The 24,447-nt window shown below is 38.6% G+C and overlaps 1 protein-coding gene across 1 annotated transcript; it reads right to left on the bottom strand.

Annotated features, from left to right (window-relative positions):
* Positions 1-6,122: 6,122 nt before the first annotated feature.
* Positions 6,123-9,443, bottom strand: LOC115972835. The gene is made up of 5 exons (XM_031093075.1): positions 9,252-9,443; positions 7,391-8,062; positions 7,198-7,345; positions 6,398-7,041; positions 6,123-6,134 (listed from the first exon to the last, which is right to left on the bottom strand). Exons 1-5 carry the CDS (start codon positions 9,441-9,443, stop codon positions 6,123-6,125), a joined length of 1,668 nt encoding a protein of 555 aa, XP_030948935.1.
* Between the last annotated feature and the right edge of the window lie 15,004 nt (positions 9,444-24,447).

Here is a 24,447-nt window from a genome sequence, read left to right as displayed (position 1 = left end):
TTTTTCGCCAATTTCCATTTTGGTCTGTACTTTTCTTTTTTACTTAATTTGGTCCCCAAAATTAAAAAATCGTTTTCATTTTAGTCTCTACTGTCATTTCACTAACGAAAATTTACCTAAATGGCACATGGAGTGCACAACTGGCATGTTAGACATTGATGAGGCCAATAAAATAGTAATTAAAAATGCCACATCAGCATCCAAATATAGAAAATAAAGCAAAAACTTTAATTTTCCATTTGTTTTTCTTAGAAACAAACACTAATTAGGCATACACAAACCCAGAAAATCAAAGAAGAACCCAAAAAATCAAACCCAAAAAATCAAACCCACAAACTGAATTAAATTCCTCCTATGACTTTCTCTCTTGTCTCAAAGTGTCTCTCTTCTCTCCTTTCAAACTCTTTGTCTCTCTTGTCTCAAACTCTCTCTCTTTCTTTCTAAGCCACAATGATCAATCAAGCCTAAAGATCAAGCTACTGTCACCACCACCACCAAGGCCTCTCATCCATTTCCTCTAGAATCTTCTCTCTTTACCTCACCTTCTCTCTTTTCCTCTCTTACTGGCCTGATCCTAGCCATGGACGAAACCCTTAGCTCTTCCCTTTGCCATTGGGCTATGGCATCACCCTTAGAGATTTAAGACAACAATAGCGAACCCTTTAGTTGATCGGTTTTGTTCAAATTTGGGTTTTGTTTAGACCCAAACTCAAGGTAAGGGCTTATGGGTTCTTTTTCAAATCTAGGTTGGTGAGGAGGACTTAGGGTTTGGTCATGGGTGTTTATCGAGAAGGAGAGTTTGACATGTAAAGGTGGAGGGACTCTGCTAGGTTAATGGGTTTTGTGGGTATTTTGTTCGAACTTGGGTGGGAGTTGTGTTTGTTGTTGTTATGGTTGAGGGATTGAGCTAGGTTTGTTTGTTGTTGTTGTTGTTGGTTTGGTTGAGAAATTGAAGATCTGAGATGGTGGATTGATTGTGTTTGTGGGCACAATGGGTCGAGGGGAGTATGCCTTGGCCGGGGTGGAGAAGGAAAATGGAGTCGCCACTTAAATTAGGTTTAGGAACCATAAATATAACACCTTTCATGGAAGGACTGATCTACTACTAGAACGTGTGTTCGGAGTTTAGGTATGGGAATGAGAAGGTGTTAGGCACCCAACCCTTCCTAACCCGTGGGTTGGCTTCCACTTATTATGTCTTACATCTTTATCTCATTAAAAATTCATCATTCTAGACTCACACACACACTAGCATACATTTAGGCATTTTCATCCCGAACCCTAACATACATCTATCCTACATCTCATCATATCTTAAACCCTAGCATACATCTATCATGCATCTCATCATATCTCAAACCCTAGCATACATTTATCACACATGGCATTATATCATATCAAGGCAGCAACCAAATAACATGTTATAGGCATCTAAATATCAAGAACACATCATTCAACCAAGCATGTTCATACTCATCAACAAAAGCATATTCCAAACAAATGCATGTTCATATGAATGCATGACTTACCTCACTTACCTCACAGCACCACAGCACCTATGCATCAATGCATGGTTATATCATATGCATGTTCATGGCATATCAAATAAAGATAAGAAACAAAATCCTAATCTAACATGTGTAGGACAAACAACAAACAAACATGGAATCATAGACTCATAAGCATAAAACAAGACAAGGTAGAGGCATATTATATAAGTAAAAGAAAGAAACAGAAGCAAAAAGGTTTGGATTAGAGTTTCTGGGTATGAGTATGCGTACACATACTTTGAGTATACATGTGCATGTAGAAAGTATGCATACGTATATACGCCCTAAACCCTAATCCAGAAATACAAGAACACAATAGAACAAAAAACTTTAAATCTAACAACTTAGCATGCTTAAAAATGGAAAAGGAACGTAAAACTAAGCTAAACAAACATGTTATAACACAAACAAACAAGTAAAACAAAGGAAATGAAAATCAAAACAAGAAAACAAAAGGAAAAGGGACTAGAATATTATACCACAAAAACACAAAGCTCCTTAGCTTGATTTTGACTGTTTCCCTTAGTCAATCTATTCACAATCAAAACAAGGAAGTAATTAGTAAACTTGAAACTAGAAGATCAAGGCTAGAAAAGGCCTTAATCAAAAAAATATTGACTTAAGGATGTTTTGTGAAAAAACTCCCTTTTTAATTCACTATTTCTAATGAATCTTGTGTTTTCCCTTAGAATTTTTTGTTTGTTTTGAAAATGTACAATGTAATGCTTTTTATAGTCAGAAAATGGGGTTTTGGAATGGCTCTCAAACGATGTGGGATTTGTTCCAAAAACAAACTTTAATGCAGAAAACTTGTCTTTTATAGTTTCTGGAACCCTAGCATGCGTACGCATGCCCATATATGCGTACACATGCATGAAGCATGTGTATGCAGAGCTTGAGAATGCGTGCGCATATGCATGTATGCATATGCATGCCCTAGGGTTTTCGTGGTCTTTATTTTCCAAAAATAGTTTATTTAGTTCATAAAGGAGTTATATTTTTCCAAAAATACTTTCCTCAAGTCAATTTCAATTTGATTGGGCTCTAAACCAACCTTGGGTTTTAGAATTCCAACATCATTGGGGAACGGGGGCCCGAGTCGTAAATGGTACAAAATGCGGTGTCTACAGTGCTCAACACTGGATTGATTGTATTGATTAAATTTTCAGATTTAAATCTACCTTTTCTTTCATATTTAAATTCTCTGACGTGGCATTTCATGGACATGTCAGCAAAAATGGATGAGGAGCTGCTAATGTAAATGGATTGAAATTTTAAGGTGTAAAATTCAAATTCTGAAATTTTGAGATGTAAAACCTAAAGACCCTCAAGTTGTACTTTGCAATTTAGCCTAAAAAAAATCAACAAATAAAATAAAAATGCTAAAAAATAATGGAATTACTGATGTATGTAAGGAGAGTTATCAATGGATGTGATATAACATGCACCAAAAATAGATTTGATTTTCTTTGTGCCCAATATTCATTATCCGTTGGAAAAATATTAAAACTATTATAAATTGTAAAAAAAAAACAAAAACACTAGCAATAAGTGTAATTCGTGTTGCACCAGCATTAAAATAAATATAATTTTCAAATACTTTTTCATTCTGTATCTTAGATACAAATACATTACTTTGTCAAATTAATTTAATAAAATTTATAATGATCACAACATCAATCATATTTGTTTATCCCCTAAAAAAAGCCATGAAAATATTATCCGAACAGTTGCAGACCAGGCTACTACTACTTTGTTCAGGAATAAAGAGACAAAGTTAAAGAAAAAGAGAAAGGTACTGTCGGTACAAAGCTAAAGTTGGTAAATGCGATGCTTGCCGTTTCGTAATTACCAAGTACGTGAAAGTCAAGCATTTGTTAAGCATGTGGTCTAGCCCCAGGGACCACGGGTCAGCTTTCCTGAGATTGCACCATAATTGATTATACTAGTAAGCTTTTTCTACTTTTTATTTCTTTATTAATTTACAGTAGGGTCATCATACGTAATTGGATAGAGGGGAGCTCATTAGAGCATTTACACTAGTAGAGTTAAAAATTTAGTTTTTTACCTCCACTAAAAGTTACATTATCTATTATACTTACACACATGCTGTAGTAGTAGATCTATTTTACCTATCAACGTAATAAAATAATATAAATATCACAATAAAATAATATATCCCCTACAATAAAATAATATATCCCATTATACAAAAAAAACAACCCAATACCGTCCACAAGCACCTCTACCATCAGCCACAGCCACAACCACAGCCACAACCACCACTACCACCACCACCAAACACAACCAAACCCACAAACAAAATAAAAAATCAAACCACCATCATTGTCACCAATCCACCACCACAGCCACCAAATCCACAGGAAAAAAAATAAAAAATCAAACACCGTACCACCAAACCATAGCCACAACAACCACCATCGCCACCACCGCAACCATCAAACCCACAGAAGAAAAAAAAAAAATCAAACATCATTCCACCACCATAACCAAAATCCACAAACCCACTGTCAAAATCATTCACCACCACTACCATAGCCAAAATGAACCACCAGCACCACAGCCACCAAACCCATATGAAAATACATTAAAAAAAAAAAAAAAAAAAAAAACAAACAAACAAACTCAATCACAGCAAAGAGAATAGAGAGATGGCGTGGGTTTGATCGGAGGACTGGGCAGAAGCGTGGATCGGCGGAGTGGGGAGGACTGGGCGGCATGGGTCTGATCGGAGTACTGGGTGGAGGCGTGGATCGGCGGCTTGGGGCTTGGGCCAGTGATATTGAGGTTGGCGGAGGGGCACGGACTGGGCGATGGGGCTTGGGGAGATCGGCAATGGGGCTTGGCATGGGTCGGCGAGCTGGGTCGATGGAATAGGTCGGCGGTGAGGGAGTTGGCCGGCGAGTTGAGGGATGAGGGAGGCTGGCGAGCTAGAGAGAAAAAAAAATTTGAGGAAGAAAGAAGAAAGAAGAGAAGCCGGAAAGAGAGAGAGAGAGAGAGAGAGAGAGAAAAGGAAAAGAATATTTTAATGAGAGAGGAGAGAGAACTGTAATAAATTTTTTTTTTTTTTTTTTTGGAATACCTAAACACCGAGTGAGGCACATTTCTGCCGACACTTTGCTAATGGTTTCTCATCCAAAAAGGTCACTAGCTAAATATTATATTAACCTATGATTATTTATCAGGACTGCTTTTATTTTATTTTTGAGTACGTGATGTACTTATCTTAAAGCAAGCCTTTGTTTTAGGATCTCTGTCTTACGGGCCTCTTTTTTTTTTTTTTTGGATTAAAACTGTTTCTATAGATTATCAATAATAATAATAATAATAATAAAAGTGAGCAACAAAAGTTTCTACGGGCTTTTCACTTTTTTTAGTGTTTGATGGATATATTTTTAGTGTTTTTAACGACGATGTCCAATGTTCAAATCTCTCATCACCAACTACTTAATTATAAAAATAAATAAATAAATTCAAACATATGAGAGAAGACACACTATAAATTCCACTCAAAATTTATGGTTTTTAAGAGAGTGTAAGACAAATTATAATGCATATAACACATTCTCTTAAGTGTGGAGCTGCCCCATCCTCTGATAAATATTATTATAATTTTTGAATTGAAATTATGATGTACTTTTGTGTTATAACCCCTTCTCCTCCCCCTTTAATATATATATATATATATATATTGGTTATTTTAATAAGAGAAATGCTAACATCAAAAAGTAAAAGAAAATAAAAGAGAGGAAGAAGGCTATTAAAGATACTACATATTTTATTAAATAAAGTTTATAAATTAATGTGGCAATAAATGTGATTAATAGGTTTCAACATCATAACAAATGAATATATGAATTATTAATTTTTGAGTGATGTAAACATTTAAGGGCAGGACTTAGGTACAATACTTAGGTGTTGTTTCTTAGGTTCCTCTTTTAAAATTCTACCATGTGATTTTTTCTCATGGAATGTGAATGTATTTTTTAGTTAAGTAACCACATGATTCAATCTTAAATGGGGAATTTAAGGAACAACATCTAAAATATTGTACCTAAGTTTTGTCCAATATTTAAACACAACACAAAAAAGTAATTAAGAAATTTGTTTATTACATGTTATGGATATGACATCAATCTCATTCATTTGAATTTTTTTATATAAACTTTTAAAACATACCTAGTGAAATTTATAACATCCCTACTATTACTCTTTTTTTTAAAAAAAAAATTTATTATAAAAAAATTACAAATTAACGTGGAAGTAGAATGATTGGTATCTCTTAATGACATAATAAATTATAATATTGAATTTATATTATCTCTTTTTTTTTTTTTTGGGTAAGTAATTTATATTATCTCTAACATTAGCATTAGAACTGTAAAATAAAAAGTTCTCGTTGTGATGTCATGCAAGGACGTAAGGAAAAAAAAGGAAAAAAGAAAAGAAAAAGACTTCCACAAAAATTATGACATATGTCATCAAATTAAAATAATATTATCTTGTGCATTATCCGTCTCCTTTTGGCCATCACCCGCTTCTTTTACTCAACTATAAGTATACCTGTGAAAGTACACAATGTGTGTGAAAGAGTTGTGGAGTAAGATCAAGTAGGAATAGTACGTGCTAGGAAGTGAGATAAAGGAAAGTACTAGTACTGAATTGGAAGTTCAAAAGGGAAAGGGAGGGATATATCCCCTGGCAATATTGTTTGTGATGGTGATTGATGAAGCGCGAGCTCGTCAGTCAAAGTGGGCAGATGGAACTCCTTGTTGGTGCGAGTGTATCCTCTATAAAGGTCACCGGTGTGGTGCCTGCCACAACACCTTCGATGCCAAAGTTAGAATAATGAAAGCACCCACAACGCCTCCGTCCATGGTTTCTAGGTGGTAACTTCCTTGTCTTGAGTAATGAATGACTCGGTAAGGTCCTTCCCATGTAGGACCCAGCTTTCCTTGGGTAGGGTCTTTAGTTGCTGTGGTGGTCTTGCGCAAGACGAGGTCTCCTATGTCCAGTCGCCTGAGTTTAACCCTCTTATTGTAGTACTCGGCCATCTTTTTCTGATACTTTGTCATTTTGCTGGATGCGTTGTCTCTTACTTCGTCTAGAAAGTCCAGGTTGAGTCGCAGTTCATCGTCATTGAGCCCTTCGTTGAACGTTCCTCGTCTGATGCTTGTTACCCCCACTTCAACTGGGATTATTGCTTCCGTGCCATAGGTAAGCCTGAAGGGGGTCTCTCCTGTCGGGGTTCTGGCTGTGGTTCTGTAAGCCCACAGGACATTAGGTAATTCTTCTGGCCAGGCACCCTTCGCATCGTCCAGCCTGATTTTGATAATCTTGACCAGCGTCCGGTTCGTCACTTCCGTCTGCCCGTTTGCCTGGGGATGCCCGGAGGATGAGAACTGATTCTTGATTCCAAGGTTTGAACAGAATTCTCTGAAGCCTTGACTGTCGAACTGCCTCCCATTATCTGATATGATTGTCAAGGGAATCCCGAACCTGCAGATTATGTTCTTCCACACAAAGCTCCAAATTTGAGCCTCATTAATCGTTGCTAGAGCCTTTGCTTCAATCCACTTTGTGAAATAATCAATAACAACAAGCAGGAATTTTACCTGACCTTTACCTTGGGGTAGTGGGCCAACGATGTCAATTCCCCATTGTGCGAATGGCCATGGAGAAGCTATAGTCGTCAGTCTCTCTGCTAGAAGTCGTTGCACATTCCCATATCGCTGGCACTTGTCGCACCTCTTGACGATCTCAGCAGCGTTTACCTGCATGGTTGGTCAAAAATATCCTGTTCGTACTACCTTGTTCACCAGGGATCTGGGGCCAACGTGGTCGCCGCAAATTCCTCCGTGGATTTCTTCCAGGATGTATCTAGCTTCTTCTTCGTCGACACACTTCAAGTAAGGCATAGAGAAGCCTCTCTTGTATAAGGCGTCATTAAGGATCGTGAACTTGGCCGCCCTCTTCTTGATCTTTTTAGCTTCCTCCGTGTTCTGAGGGAGGTGCCCGTCCTGGATGTAGGATATTATGGGTGTCATCCAGCTGTCTGTGCTCTGGATGGTGAATGTTGCAATTTCTTCAATACTGGGGTGTTTCTGGACCTCCATCACCAGAGTTGTGCTAATCTCCCCTTCTTCTGATGACGCTAATTTCGAGACTTCGTCAGCCCCCATATTTTGACTCCTTGGGATCTGCATGAACTCCACTATATCGAACTCCTGAGTTATATGTTTCGTCAGCTTGAGGTCTTTCTGCATCCTTTCTTCCTTTGCTTCGTACTCTCCCCTAATCTGCCCGATCACTAGTTTTGAATCACTTTGGATCAACAAGTTTTTAGCACCAAGTGCCTTTCCAAGCCTTAGTCCTGTCAGTATCCCCTCGTATTCAGCTTCGTTGTTGGTGGCCGGGAATTTTAGTTGGACCCCATATTTCAGCACTTCTCCTTCAGGGGTGGTTATGACGACCCCTACTCCCCCCTTCCTCTAGGCTGACGAACCATCAATTTGTATTGTCCATCTATCTACCTCGTCGGTAATCCTGTCTTTGTCTGGAAGAGTGAACTCTGCAATGAAGTCCGCCAGAGCTTGCACTTTGATTGCCGTTCTGGGATGGTACTCGATGTCAAATTGACTAAAGTTCAATCGCCCACTGGACCATTCTTCCTGCTGCTTCGGGCTTTTTCATTGATTTCTTGATTGGTTGGTCAGTCATTACGAGAATGGGATTTGCCTGGAGGTATTGCTTTAGCTTGCGCGAGGCTACTATTAGTGCAAACGCGATCTTTTCGATCCTTGGGTACCTAGACTCAGCTCCTTGGAAGGCTTGGCTGACGTAGTAAATCGGGAACTGCTTCTTGCCCTCTTCTCTGATCAGGGCTGCACTTACCACCGAGGCTGACACTGCCAAGTATAAGTATAGGTTTTCCCCTTCTTTGGACTGGCTTAGGAGGGGTGGACTGCTCAGGTAACGCTTTAGTTCCTAGAACGCAGCTTCACATTCGTCGGTCCAGGCAAAGGCCTGCTTCAAGGTCTTGAAAAAGGGCAAGCATTTGTCTGTAGCCCTAGAGGCGAACCTGTTCAAAGCTACTATCCTTCCTGTGAGTTTTTGAACTTCCTTGACGGTCCTGGGCGACGTCATATCAATGATGGCTCGCACTTTCTCTGGGTTTGCTTCTATCCCTCTTTAGGACACCATGAATCCCAGGAATTTTCCCGAAACTACCCCAAAGACACACTTACTTGGATTCAACCTCATCTAGTGTGTTTTGAGGGTTACAAATGTCTCCTTCAGGTCATCCAGATGTGTGAGCTCTTCTTTACTCTTGACGAGCATATCGTCCATGTACACTTCCATGTTCCTGCCAATCTGTTGGCTGAACATTTTGTTCACCAACCTCTGATACGTAGCCCCGACATTCTTCAACCCAAAAGGCATTACCTTGTAACAATAGAGTCCTTGACTTGTGATGAAGGTGGTCTTCTCCTGGTCTTTCTCAGCCATCTTTATCTGGTTGTACCTTGAGAAGGCGTCCATGAATGTCAGTAACTTGTGCCTGGCTGTGGAGTCTACGAGCTGGTCTATTCTTGATAGAGGGAAGCTGTCCTTTGGTCATGCCTTGTTCAGGTCGGTGAAGTCTACACACATCCTCCATTTCCCGTTTGCTTTCTTTACCAGGACGACGTTTGCGAGCCATTCAGGATAATACACCTCCCGGATGAACCCTGCCGTCAGGAGTTTGGTAACTTCCTCTGCAACTGCCTGATCTTGTTCTGGGGAGAAGGTTCTTCGTCGTTGCTGGACGGGTTTCCGTTCTGGGTCCACATTCAACTTATGCTGGATGACTTCTAGAGATATGCCCGTCATGTCCTTATGGCTCCATGCAAATACATCTAGATTCTCTTTAAGGAACTTTATGAGTCTTGTTCTCATCTCGGGGCTCAACGTCGTTGGTCATCTTGTTCGCTTCTCCTTCTACCAATTCCACCGTTTCCAGGGCCTTTATCCTGTCTTCTTCCTTTTCTTCAATCATCCATGTGTGGTTCTCCTTTCCAGCCAGGATGGCTTGATAGCATTCTCTTACCAAGACTTGATCTCCTTTCACTTCACCGACGCCATTATCTGTTGGAAATTTTACCTTAAAACAATAGGTTAACGTCTCCGCCTTCCAATTGTTGAGCGTGGGCCTCCCAATAATGACATTGTAGGATGAGGGACAATCTACCACCAGGAAGTCTACTTGTCGGGTCAACTGCACTAGGTAGGCCCCTGCCGTCACCGTCAATGTCACTATGCCCCTAGGGTAGACCCTGTCTCCGCTGAAGCTGACGAGTGGAGAGTCAAAAGGGCGCAGTCTTTTCGGATCTAGTCTTAGCTACTGGAAGGTTGGGAGGTAGATGATGTCCGCGGAGCTGCCATTATCGACGAGGATCCTCTTGGTATTAAACCATTCTATATTCAGCATTATGACCAAGGGATCGTTGTGGGGTTGCTTCACTCCCATGTCGTTTCCTTAACTGAAGGACATGTCCTGGTATGTTCGTCGGTGCTTGGACGGGGGTATGGCATGGACGCTGTTCACCTGTCTCTGGTATGCCTTTTTGAGTGATTTAAACGATCCTCCTGAAAACGGCCCTCTTGTAATCGTGTTTATCTCCCCGATCACCTTGTATGGAGGCTGGGACGGACGGACGTCATCCCGGGAGAAGGATTCATGCTGGACTTTATTGTCGTCCCTGAACTTGTTATATTCTCATTTCTTCACATATTTCTGTAACTTCCCTTTCCGTATTAACTCCTCTATTTGCTCCTTTAGGTCTCTGCAATCTTCTGTATTGTGGCTGTGATCTTTGTGGAACCGGCAGTACTTGTTTTTGTCACGGACATTAGGGGATGAGTGCAATGGTCTGGGCCATTTGAGATAATGCTCGTCCTTGATCTGCGTGAAAATTTTGTCAACAGGCATAACCAAAGGAGTAAATCTTACCGTTCGAGGACTTTTATCATCTTTCCTCCTGTTCCCGTCATTGTTCCGACGATCTGGTTGATCTCTCTTCTGCCCCCTACGGTCGTCTTCCCTCTTGGCCTTGTCGCCTGGCTTCTCGGCATCCTTTATGGCAGCTAAAGCATCTTCAGCATTCATGTACTTCTATGCCTTTAGGAGCATTTCCGCCATCGTCTTTGGTGGGTTCTTTGCGAGGGAGGCCACGAGATCTCTGGACCTCAGCCCCGCCTTGAAGGTCATCAGCAGCTCCTTTAAGAGTGGTTGGGAAGGAAAGACACAGTATCTCGTCAGGTGGTTGTTGAAGACCTAGAGTCGTCTTAAAGGTATTAAGATGATCTTGAGGGTCTTTGAGTCCGTCGAATGGCTTAAGTTGAGGTAAGCGAAACTTTGACGGTGCAAGGCATTCAAGTACTACTGCGGTGAAAGGCGAATCCGTAGCCCTTACCATTTTGTCTACGCTTTGGTCCATCTTCTCCTTAATGGCGCTCCTTAGTTTGTCCATCTCCTTCCTCATTTCTTGAAGGAGATCTGAGTTCTGTTCGTCCGGAGTAGTTGGCCTTTGAGGGGTAGCTCTCCTGTGGCTATCCCCTTCTCCTTCCAGGTTACCTTTGGACCGGTTTCGTCCTGTTGAGCTTATTGAACCTGTAGGAGTCGTAGCTTCATTTCCTGGTTTTGTTTAGTGAGTTCTTCAATGGTGGCTGCAAGGGCTTGAACTTGCTAGGCCAAGGCTGCTGAATCTGGGTTGGATTTCATCTGAATGTAGAGGGTTGATGGAAACCACGTTTTCAAATATGAATATGAAAATGTCGTTCCCACAGACGGCGCCAAATTGATGAAGCACGAGCTCGTCAGTCAAAGTGGGCAGATGGAACTCCTTGTTGGTGCGAGTGTATCCTCTATAAGGGTCACCGGTGTGGTGCCTGCCACAACGCCTCCGATGCCAAAGTCAGAATAATGAAAGCACCTTATGAAATGAAAAACAAGATAAAAAACCAGAGTGCTCTCTCAAAGAGTGAATGTATGTGTGTACCTTCTGTTGACTATGTGAGGGCTTTATACATGTGACTTTAGGGGCTAGTCGTTGTGGTTGTTAATGCTTTCTCTGGTAACACCTCTGGTCCAATAATGGGACTTTTAAGAGGCTCCCAACGGTCTACCTTGTTGATTTGGTAACTGTCCAGGTCATTGATTGACTACATTGAATGACTCCCTTGCTTTCGTCAGTGATGACTGGTTTCTTCATTATTCAGGACGACTTCATCATGGGTGCTTTCTTCGTCATTAGTGTTAACTTCGTCTGTGGGATGTAATCTCGTCATTCCCATAAGTGATGCTTCTTATTTACCCATATTGTTGTGCAGGTGCTACTGTCATTGTTAAGAGCAACACCACCACTGTTCGCTACAATAATGTCCGCATCGAAGAAAGCCTGATCGAGTACGACTTGGAGTTAGAGTTATTAATGAACCCCTACGTAAGCCGGATTCTTCAGAATGGGGGCTCAGTTACCGCTGGTACCCTCGATGCTAACAGGCCAGTTTGTGAAACTTCATGCACCGAAACCCAATGTCCGTACAAACGGAATAATGAACCCTGCCCATAACCGCCTCCGATGGCAAGGTAAAAATGCTGTCACCGATCGATCGCAATAACCCAGCTTGTCAGAAACACAATAAATACAACCGCGAGTGCCTCAACGAACCCTGATCGATGTCAATGTACACTTGCTACCTATTCTCTAATCTTTATTTTGTTTTTGTTTTTGGGTTTAAATGTCTTTTGCTTGTCTGTATAACGGTTTTATCTGCGTGTGCTTTTTTCTATTTTTATTTTTTAATGATAAAATGGCAGGTTTGATGTGTTATAATTAAAATATATGTATGTATGAAGAAAGTCGGTTGTAAGGCTTCCATGAGGGATCAAATACAAACGCTCTCTCGTTTGTACAACAACGACCATTCTAGAAATATATTGTTCCTTCTTTTCTCTGCCTCTCTCTCTCTCTCTCTCTCTCTCATTATTATTTTTTTTTTGGTAAGAAAATACGCTAAGATAATTAAGTTACCAATTAGTCCACTAGCTTTAGGATGGAAAGTTCTTAAGTATTTTCAGAGTACAAAAAAAATGATACTCTCTTTTTTCACATTTATAGTGAACTCCATCAGCACCTAAGAATCGCTTATTTAGGTTAGATATCAGCAAAACTATTACAATTTAAAAAATGAGTAATGACATAACATTTTTATAATTGTTGATATAATCCTTTGATTCCTTTCTAATTGCAATATCTCTTTTCCTTGGATGTATTATTATCAACACCTTTATCATATAAGAGCAACACATTTTTCCCAAAGAGACCAAGCTAAATATCATAAAATTCTTAAGTAAAACAAACTTTTATGATTAGGCTGGGTTTGACTCGATGTAAAATGTTTTTTGAGTGTAAAATTTTTTCAGGTGAAAATATTTTTCACAAAAAAATATATTTTTAGTTGTTTGGTTGCGTTCTAGAAAATATGTCAGAAAATGGTTATTAGTGTTTGGTTTGCACATAAAATTATTACCGAAAAATATGTATATACGTCGAAAAATACGCCATACGGTATCTCAATTGGAGCTTCTCACTCTCTCTCAATTTGGGTGGCTAGAGTGTAAAACAATTTACACTCCACCCACCCATATTTTATGGTCAAACGGAAATTGATTTCAGTTTGACCGTATTTTTCAGTCCACTCAAACACCGTGTTAGATGTAAATTATTTTTTGTAAATATTTTTCACCTGAAACAAACACCGCTAAAAAATGCTTTATTTCATAAAATAACTTTAATGGAATAAAGTTGTTCTCCTCATTCTTTATAGTACTAAAATAATTTATAATTAATTTTTTGAACTAAATTTGTTTAGAAATATCTTTATTCACAACAAGTATTCACTCAAAATCTCCTTTTCCATCTTGTACATTGGGATCATTTCATAATGATCATCAAAATAAGAATCATATTTTAAGTAAGGTAACAATCAGAATCATATTTCATAATGATCATTATAATTAGAATCATATTTCATAATGATCATCAAAATCAAAATCATATTTGGAGGGTGTTTCAGCTGGACTTTTAAAGGGAGTCAAGTTCTATAAGTAATCATGCATAATATGCACATAACAACTCCAGAGTCGTAGTGGTCTCCGACTTGAACTATGATTGCTTTGTGGAAATTAAGCGTCATTGCTTACACATAACAACCTAGGAGTTGACATGAGCTTTTATAGCTAGCACTTTAAGACCGTGCGTTGATCCCATTTTCATGAGTGTATTTGAGATTAAGTCTAAATCTCATAGGGAGTGGCCCCACCTCTACACTCACATAGGTGAAATTTTGTTAAGGGTGCTCTTGTAATTCTGACAACCCACTCATTCGAGGTACAAATTTTATTAAGAGTTTTTTTACTCAACCTCTCCAACATCACAAAATAAATGCACTTATACCATAGGGATGAACAATTACAAAATTATTTACAAAATAAATAATTAAAGAAATATATAGTGCATTTCTGACTATCATCGTATGATTTGTTTTTCCTATTGAATCCAATTCTCAAGATCTCTGGTCCTTGGGTTGGGTATCCCTATACATGGCTTATGAATCTATGGACTTTAGTCTCATCCCCTTCGATGTATTCCAGACCTTATCTTTTGCCAAGGCCTTTGTAAATAGATCTGGAAGATTATCATTAGATATAACATAATCCACTGTTATGATGCCACTACTCAAATAAGATTGCATAGTACTGTGTTTTCTTCTTATAGGTTTGGATTTACTGTGCGTTGTAATAACGGTTTTTAACTCTAACAATTGTGGCAGTGCTATCACAATGAATTAATATAGGTGGAACTAGCTTATCTCAACGTGGAATTTGATATAATAAATCTCTAAGCCAATTTGCCTCTTCACTAGCTGAAGCTAATGCTATTAATTCAGCTTCCATTGTTAAATTAGTAATGAATTAGCAATAATTGTTTTCCTTTTAGATTTCCAATAGCACCACTACCTAAGGCAAAAATATAATCAGTGGTAGGGAGAGAATCACTTGACAAGTATTCTAATCGGCATCACTAAAAGCTTCAATTACAATAGGGTACTTTTTATAAAATAAGCCATAACTTTTGGTACCAATTAAATATCTCATGTCTCGCTCAATTGCTAGCTAGTTATCTCTACTAGGCTTGCTAGTAAATCTACTAAGCACTCCTACTACATATGTAATGTCAAGTCTAGTACAATCAGTAGCAAAACGCAAATTACCATTGATGCTAGCATTATCCTTTTGATTATAAATCTCTTCATCATTATTCATATGAAATAAATGAACATTAGAATCAAAAAAGAGTAGCTACACTTTTGTGATCATGAAAATTGTATTTTCTCAAAACTTTCCTAACATAATGGGATTGATCAAGAAATATTCTATCACGTGTTTTTGTAATTCTCATGCCTAAAATAAAATTAGCCTCACTAAGATCTTTCATATCAAAATGGCTTTTAATCATATTTTTTGTATCATTTATAACATGCATATTTAAGCAAAAAATCAACATAATTAGCCAAGTTATTAATTAATCAATTTATAATGCAAACGCGTGGTAGCACAAACAAATCACCAATAAGCTAAATATGTAGTAGAAAATAAATAACACGGTTATTTGTTTACGAATGGGGAAAACCTAACGGCAAAAACTCCACCGGGTGATTTTCAGGTCACTACTCACGAAACTCTACTATTATCACAACAAGCGGTTACAAGTAAAGGAATCCAAGTACCTTACCAACCTACAGTTGAACCCTTACCCCAATACCCGATTGGACTTGTTCTGTAGTGACAGTTCCCCTTTCTGATGCACGGCTCCCTAGTACGTGACTAACCAATTTGATGTGCGGATCCCAGTACGCGACTTACTCCTTTGCACGAATCCAAGTACGTGACTAACTCCACAGCAACCCTTTGATTGTTGTAGTTGATTCGTAGCAGCTTCACATAGAAACACCAATAAGATCTTCAATATTGGTGCAAGAGATTTTGCTTGGTTACAGAACCCAAAGGCGTGCAAGAAACACAGCAAGAACTCTTTCTTCTGTAGGAGGAGGCTAGGGTTTCAAAAAGAAAACATTATGAAGCTCTTTAAGGTTAGGTTTTTCTTTTTCCACCTCCTTTAAATAGGAGTTTCATGGGCTCTCCTATTCCAAATAGGTTTACACAAACCTTGGGCTTTCCTAGTCCAATAAGAATTATGCAAACCCATAAACCTTGGGTTTTCCTAGTCCTATAAGGATTATACAAACCCATAAACAAATAGCCTTTTAGAATAAAACGTTTCTGGCTATAATTTGAAAACCCGTAAGCTCGATCGATCGAGGCATCTGTCGAGCTTTAATGAATCTTGACAGGAGCTTCTATCGAGCAGGTATCGAGACCTGTAGATTTCACTTTTCTTGAACAGTTCTTGAGTAATTTTCATGTCTTCAATTTAACAACTTGTAATGATCATCTTAAACCTACTTAGATTTACCTAAATACAAGTAAAGTGCATTTTGTCAAAGGATATGCCAATTACATAAAAATATGTCCCCAACAATCTCCCCCTTTGGCAATCTGTGACAAAACCACAAGAGTATATTGAATGTCCTAGAATACATTCCACTCAAGATTACAGAATAAATAAGCCTAGTCTAAAAGATCTGAACCTTGGAAGTTGCTGCAAGAAGAAGGTTGGGAATCTTGACTTGGCTTTAACTTGTCTTTCCTAAAAGGCACTAAATAAAACACATCAAGGTACCATATGGAAAATAATGACAAGTTAAATAAACAAGAAACATGTGTATAAAGAGAGAAAAGAAACAACATATGTGAGATAAAGAGTGAAACACATACATCATCATCAAATATAGAATCAACACATGATGTATGTAAATGGTTACAAAACCAAAAGATACACAACACAAAAAATATATCAATATCAATGTGTATCAAACTAACTCTCCTCCTAAGTTAGTTACAACAAAAATATTCTTCCCTTTAACATGAAGTTCTCCCCCTAAATCTATTACTCCCCCTGAGGAATGACATTCAATTCTCAAATTTCTCCCCCTTTTTGACACGATTGTCAAAGGGTATAAGAAGCCAAAAGACATGATAGGAGACAGACAAAAAACTGGCATAGAGAGAACGAGGAGAACAAGGAACCATAGACCTACAAGAAAAAGAAAAACAAGATACTATGGACACAAAGATAATAAAAAATATGCAAAACATGTGAAAAAGAATGCATGCAAGAGAATCTCGATCGATCGAGAGGTGGCGAGACAAGTGTCGAGCATAATAGACGTCGACAGATGCAGCTATCGAGGATTTGTCGAGGGAAAAATCAACAAAAGGCTAAAAAGATCTCGATCGATCCACCAGTTGTCGAGAAGCTATCGAGGAGACAGGAGCTTTCTCGATCGATCCACTAGGTGTCGAGAAGCTGTCGAGATTGCGATAAGAAAATGTTGAAGAAGCTCGACAGATAGCAAGGTATCAAAGAGGTATCGAGGAGGTGTCGAGCAAGCTTTTAAAACCAGTTTTTCGGGATGTGAAAAACATAGACATGAATGCAATCCATCATGCAGCTCAACAACGATCCAATCAACATATTTAGCTCTCAAAATCATCTCTCAAATAGAATTTTAAGCACATGGATCTTCAAAAACACACACACACACTAAACAAGTCTAACCAATTTTATATTTCAAAAACAAGTCAAAACAGTTTAGTGAGCATACATTAACTCATGTAAAACCTTGTGATGGCCAAATCACATTGTACCTGCAAATGTATCAAGAGTAGCAAAGAATATTGGTGTTGTGTGTGAAAAATATCGCAAGATTGCATAAGTGTATGCATGTTATGACGATTTGAGATATGAGAAAATCACTTTCACTCACACACGATCATAACTGCTTAATGGAGACTATCACCTTTGAGGTACATCCTATAACTCCCACATCTTCTAGAATACACGCTTGCAATCATATTTAAAACATTTTTGATCTTTTTGCTTTTGATTTTTCTTTGCATATTTTTCTTTTAAGCATATCATGCATGGGCTTATAAAAGAGAGAAAAGAAATACCCAATGATATTTGACATTCCAATTTTGCTATGCCTAAGCACACAAATGTCATTGACACTGCACTTTTGCTATGCCGAAACATACAGGTGTCTTATTATGATTGGCGGGCAACAGTTGTGAGATGGTTATTTATGCCTTTCTCTCAGGATTTTTTAGTCCTTCCCGTCAAAAAGAGTTATATGCATGTTAAGTTTAAGAGACAACTTAATCGTACTCATCACAAACACAAGCCATAAAGCTCACTTTCTTAGTTGTGCATAGAGATTCTCATCTAAGCTACAAATGGTACAAAGTTTAGAAGACTTTGTTTCAATGGCCATCCAAGGTACATAAGTACCAAAGTACACAAAACACACTGTTTTTGTATTTTTCTGATTTTTCAATTTTTTTTATATCAAAAACAAAATAAACAAAACTAAAAACAAATAAACAAAAACATGTTAAACAAACAACATGAAAGCATGAAAGAAATATGCATATGCATGAAGGCATGATAGAAGGGTGCAAATGCATGAAAGCATGATTCCAAAAGCAGATAAGAAATCAAGCAAAGAGAGTCCTACTTTAGATAGAAAGAATTAAAGTAGAGGACAAACAAAAAAGACAATTAAGTTTTAGGATCCTTTATCACCCACATAGCACGAGTCTTTGGTCGTGAAGATGAAAAGGCACGTGTCCTAGTATGACTACTAAAGGACATAGAGGAATTAGGATTCCTTTGAAATTGAGTTAAAAATATCAAAGTTTTTAATAACTCACCAAGAATAGGTATAGAACCTTTAGACAAAGGATGAGACCTATTGGACACTCGCTTATGAGGAAACAAATTGAAACAATTAGGACGAGTGTAACCAGAAGCACCACAATGGTGACAAACATGAGTAGTTTTCGAACTACTATGTTTCCTAGAAGGAGGTCTAACCTTGGAGGTAGACAAAGACATTAACTTAGGACAATTTGGCCTAATATGACCAACAATATGACAATGATGACAAGTGGAGACAAATTCAGAATTTTTATTCTTCCTAGGAGGAGTTTTAGAAATAGGTTTAGAAACTTCAGCGTTAACATCAGAATTTTTACCTTTGTCTATCCTAGCAATATTAGCCTTCAACTCTTCATTATTCCTTTTAAATGGAGGAATATAAAAATCCTTTTCTTTTGAGTTAGGCTCAACAACAAGTTTGGCATTAGTTAATTTTTCAACTTCAGTTTTAGATTCAATTAGTTGCTCTTCCAAACTTTTAGTTTTGTCCACCTGAGATGAAATTTGATTTTTAAAATTCTCATTCAAATTATTGGCTTTATCCAATTTTGCAATCAAATCATCTTTTTTAAGCTTGATCTTCTTAAATTTAGTTTTTAATTTTGTAGAATATTCAAGAGATCTCATACAAAAATTATAAAGTTTGCAATAGGCATCTTGAATATCATCATCATCATTCAACATAAGATCATGCAAATCAAAACAATCAAGAGTTTCCATGACAACAGGGGTCAATGGATCACACAGCAAAGATTAAACCCTAATCAGAGTGTGTCTGCTCTGATACTACTTGATAGGCCACAAACTGAATGACCCCTTGTGATAGAAATTAATTAATTAATTAACCAAGTTATTAATTAATCAATTTATCATGCAAACGCGTGGTAGCACAAACAAATCACCAATAAACTAAATATGTAGCGGAAAATAAATAACACAATGATTTGTTTACGAATGAGGAAAACCTAACGGCAAAAACCATATCGGGTGATTTTCAGGTCACCACTCCCAAAACTCCACTATTATCACAACAAGCGGTTACAAGTAAAGGAATCCAAGTACCTTACCAACCTATAGTTGAACCCTTACCCTAATACCCAATTGGACTTGTTCTGTAATGACAGTTACCATTTCTGATGCACGGCTTCCAAGTACGTGACTAACCAATTTGATGCGCAGATCCCAGTACGCGGCTTACTCCTTTGCACGAATCCAAGTACGTGACTAACTCCACAGCAACCCTTTGATTGTTGTAGTTGATTTGCAGCAGCTTCACATAGAAACACTAATAAGATCTTCAATGTTGGTGCAAGAGACTTTGCTTGGTTATAGAACCCAAAGGCATACAAGAAACGCAGCAAGAACTCTTTCTTCTGTAGGAGGAGGCTAGGGTTTCAAAAAGAAAACCTTATGAAACTCTCTAGGGTTAGGTTTTTCTTTTTCCACCTCCTTTAAATAGGAGTTTAATGGACTCTCTTATTCCAAATAGGTTTACACAAACCTTGGGCTTTCCTAGTCTAATAAGAATTATGCAAACCCACAAACCTTGGGTTTTCCTAGTCCTATAAGGATTATACAAACCCATAAACAAATAGCCTTTTAGAATAAAACGTTTTTGGCTATAATTTGAAAACCCGTAAGCTCGATCGATCAAGGCATCTGTCGAGCTTTAATGAATCTTGACTGTAAGGTTGAATTTATTCAACCATCTAATTGGTTTTATTCCGTGCCAAATTTGCTTGTAATTCAGCATTTAGTAACCCTGTATTTAGGTGGGTTTGATGTAAGGGTAGTGAGTGAGATAGAGTGAAGTTTGCTCAAGAGTGTGCAAGAAAACAGAGTGTCGCGGCTGGGTCTCGCGGGTGACTCGCGGCTTCAAGCCGCCAGAAGCAACCTCACGTGCCAAGCATGCTGGAAGGTGAACAGTCTGCTAGCTGGAGCACTACAGGACAAAACAGGACAACTGGCCATACGGTTATCTCGCGACTGGATCTCGCGACTTAGTCAAGCCGCGAGGTCAAGCCGCGAGCCACCCCTGTTTTGTAGAATTCTGACGTTTCACATTCCTCTCCACTCAAGTATAAATACCCCTATTACCCACGATTGAAAGAGAGCTTCCAGAGAGAATTTTGAAAGAGAAACCCTAAAGAAAAACCAGATTGTTTCACCCACAATCTCTACCTTAGAATCTCTTCAAAATTCCTCAACTCTCTTCCTCTCCATTGTCAAATCCTTGAGAGGCTTTATACCAAACCAGGTTCTCACCATTATCATCATTGTGAGACTGCTGTTTGGATTTCTGGGAAGCAGTTAGGAAGGAACCAATCTTCATTGGTTGATGCTACGGTCTAGTAGCGGAATCCGGGAAGCTAGAAAAGAAAAAGGTTCGGCGCAACCTCGTTGGAGCAAGAAGCTTGGAGGGCTTAGGTGCACTGGGTAGATTAGGCTTGGAGGGTCTATTGCTGTCCTTGTATCCCAACTATATTTTCTAGTGGATTGATTACCGCTTGGAGGGCGGCGGAGAGGTTTTTCGCCGAGGACTTCAGTTTCCTCTTCGATAACACATCGCGTGTTGTCTTTGTGTTTGCATCTTCCTTCCTCTATCTTTGCCTTTAAATTATCTGCTGTGGATTTTATTTTGTTATGGCTTAGATAGTATTTAATCAATTTCGTATGATAGCATATGTTAAGTTTCCGCACACTAGTTGTTTGACATATTGCTTGAATTGATTAAGTTGTTATTTGGGGGTCTAAACATTCAAAGGTGTTTTTACACGTTTTTTGAACTTTCAATTGGTATCAGAGCGGGTACACTGATATTGGTTTCATTACCATTGTGTGATCCTTGACTCCCTTTTGAGATGGATAGGTCTCAATCCCTAAATGCACCTCCATATTTTGATGGTTGTAATTATGCTTTTTGGAAGGTTCGAATGAGAGCTTTTCTGTGTTCTATTGATGAATCCGTTTGGGATGCTGTTGAGATTGGTTGGACCAAACCAGAGGCAGCAAAATCCACATGGGATAAGGCAGCACTTGCTGCATCTAATGCTAACAGTAAAGCACTCAATGCTATTTTCTGTGGTGTGTCTCCAGATGAATTTCACAGGATTTCTCATATTACCGTGGCCAAAGAAGCATGGGAGATTTTGGAAACTACCTATGAAGGCACGAAGAAAGTGAAAGACACCAAGTTACAAATGCTGACCACTCTGTTTGAGGAGCTCAAAATGAGTGAGGATGAGTCTTTTGACTCTTTCTATGGCAAGTTAAATGAAGTGGTTGTCAGCAAGTTCAACTTGGGGGAGAAAACGGAGGACTCGAAGATTGTAAGGAAGATCCTTCGATCATTGCCGGAAAGCTTCCGAGCTAAAGTGACAGCAATTGAAGAGAGCAAGGACCTCGATGACATCAAAGTGCAAGAGCTGGTGGGTTCTCTGCAGACTTATGAGATGTCGCTGCCCAATCAACGGAAGAGTAAATCTCTTGCTCTAAAGACCATTAATGAGAAGGTGGAAGATCAAGACTCATCGGGAGAAGATGTGGTTGACAAAGATGTTGCATACCTTGTCAAAAATTTCAAAAAGTTTTTGAAATTCAAAAATAATGGAAAATTTGATGATAAAAGAAAATTCCAAAGTTCTGGAAGGGAGAAAAGGGAATTCAAAAGGAAAGATGGAAAAGAATCCCAACCTACACAAGGTGTCACTTGTTTCGAATGTAACGGGCATGGACACTTCAAAAAGGAATGTCCGAATTATTTGAAATCGAAAGGTAAAGTGTATGCCACGACCTTGAGTGACTCGGATTCGTCTGACTCAGAGTCTGAAGAGAGCTGTGATGGAGAGGGGAACTATTCGGCTTTTATGACTATTGCTCATGTTGAGCCGTCAGATGAACTGAATCTGCTTGTGCAAGACCTTGGAGAACATAGTGATGATGGATCACTAGGAATTGTTGAAGAATCGGATGCTGAAGAAGATGGAAGCAACGCGAATCTTCAGGAGAATTATAACTTACTTTTGGAAAAGTCCGGGGAATACACAAGGGTGGCCAAGGCTGCTGTGAGAAAAATGAAGAAGGCTGAGGAGGACTACAAAAGTCTCCTAATCCGATATAGGGAGGCCAAGTGTGAGATAGAAACTCTGAATGGAGAGTTGTCCGAAACTTACACAAAAGTAAGGTTTCTTGAGAGTGAGGTTGTGCAAGCTAATGCTAAAGTAGAGAGGGTTACCACCAAGAAGCTAGATGATGTTATATCATCTCAAAAGAGCTTTTCAGACAAATCCGGATTGGGATATACCGGAGGAGGTAGTTCATCTGGAAATATCACAAAAGAAGTAAAGTTTGTCAAGGCCAAAGATCCAGTTGTAGCTGACTCTACTGGTGAAAAGCTCGAGGTGAAGGAGAAGAAGAATTTGGTGAACCAACGGATGTTAAATCCTCGCAATCAGTTTGCAGACAGATCTGAATCTCGTGCCAAGTCACGTCCTCGACTCCAAAGAGGTCCTAGAGGAACTTATGTGTGCCACTACTGCGGACTTCAAGGGCATACTCGACCAAATTGCCAAAAGCTGAGAGCAAAGAATAGTGCAACCCCTCAAAGGTCAGGAGGACCTAGAAATGAGAGAAGAAGTTGGGCTGGAGATCAATTTAGAGATCAGAATGGTGATCCCGGAATGATGAACGTGATGAAGATGATTGGTGCATTCACCAACTGCTTGGAAAGCTTCTCACGAAGGTTTGAAAGCCCTAACTCCCGTACCCAATCCTATAAGGAAATCACCCCAAACGCAAGTGACGTGAGGGTGAATAAGGGTACTCATGCATAAGCATTACAACATGTCCATGCATCAATACTTCCTATGCTTTGTGACTATGTTTGATTGTTTTGCTTGCTATTTTTGCTGATTGGTTGTTTGTTTGTCTTTTTGTACATTTCTTTAATTTTGTCTTATCGATCTTTTTGTTTCTTGTGTCAAAAATCCAAAAATCACATAAAAAATAGAAAATCAAAAAGCTTGATTGACTTTGTTGAGTTTTTGTCTCAAAACTTGTTTTGCCTTGTACCTTTGTGCTAATGGCTTTGTGCATTTTCGAGCATTGCTTGTATTTATGCACTTATATCACTGTGGGAAAAATCTTGAAATCTTTGTGATTGTTGTAAATAGATCTTCAAACTTGTCATGAATGATTAGTGAATGGTTTTGTTGATCTTGAGACTTGCATAGAATTGTGTCTATATATCTTCCCACTCTTTATTTTTGTTTTGCTAAAAAGAGCTCTCCAAATGTAAATCTCCAAATGAAAAGAGATATTGAGCTGCAAAAGCCTGTCGCACACTCTAGTATTTGACTAGGAAAAAGGGTAAGCGACCTTATATTGAAGTGATTGTTCATTCAAAAAGCCAAAGGCTTATTCATTAAAGTGAAATATCCTATATCACTCTCACAATGAGAGGTGATTGACTCAAAAGATCAAAAAGATCAAATGTTATGATTAAAAGTGGAGTCAAATGTAAAGCTCCAAATCATGTTATCAAGTTTTGTGGGAAGTCATATATACATATTTCTATAATTGAGATGGGTCACATGATCTAGTGCTAATTGTGTATGGCTTGGTTGAATTGATCATTGAAGCTTCACACTAGTCTAAGGACTATCTCATTGTTGATATCCACACACAACACACAAGTTTATGTTCAATAAATGCCATATTCATTTGTGTGATTGTACTTGATGAAATGTGTTTTCACATGCTCAATCTTTGTTGATTCAAGCACAAAAAGATTTTTGAGTGTTTTAGGTGTTTTTGAAAAGTATTTTGTTTGAAAAATCTGAAAATTTCAAAAACCTGTTTTGCCCTGTTTTGGCGGCTCAGTCGCGGGTATGTCAAGTCGCGAGCCTCAGTCGCGTCTCCGCGGGTAATTT

The sequence above is a fragment of the Quercus lobata genome, unplaced genomic scaffold, assembly GCF_001633185.2.
Source record: "Quercus lobata isolate SW786 unplaced genomic scaffold, ValleyOak3.0 Primary Assembly Scq3eQI_53, whole genome shotgun sequence".
NCBI classification, from domain to species: Eukaryota; Viridiplantae; Streptophyta; class Magnoliopsida; order Fagales; family Fagaceae; genus Quercus; species Quercus lobata.
Note: the sequence above shows the minus strand (reverse complement) of the source record. Positions and strands in the feature narration are given on the sequence as shown.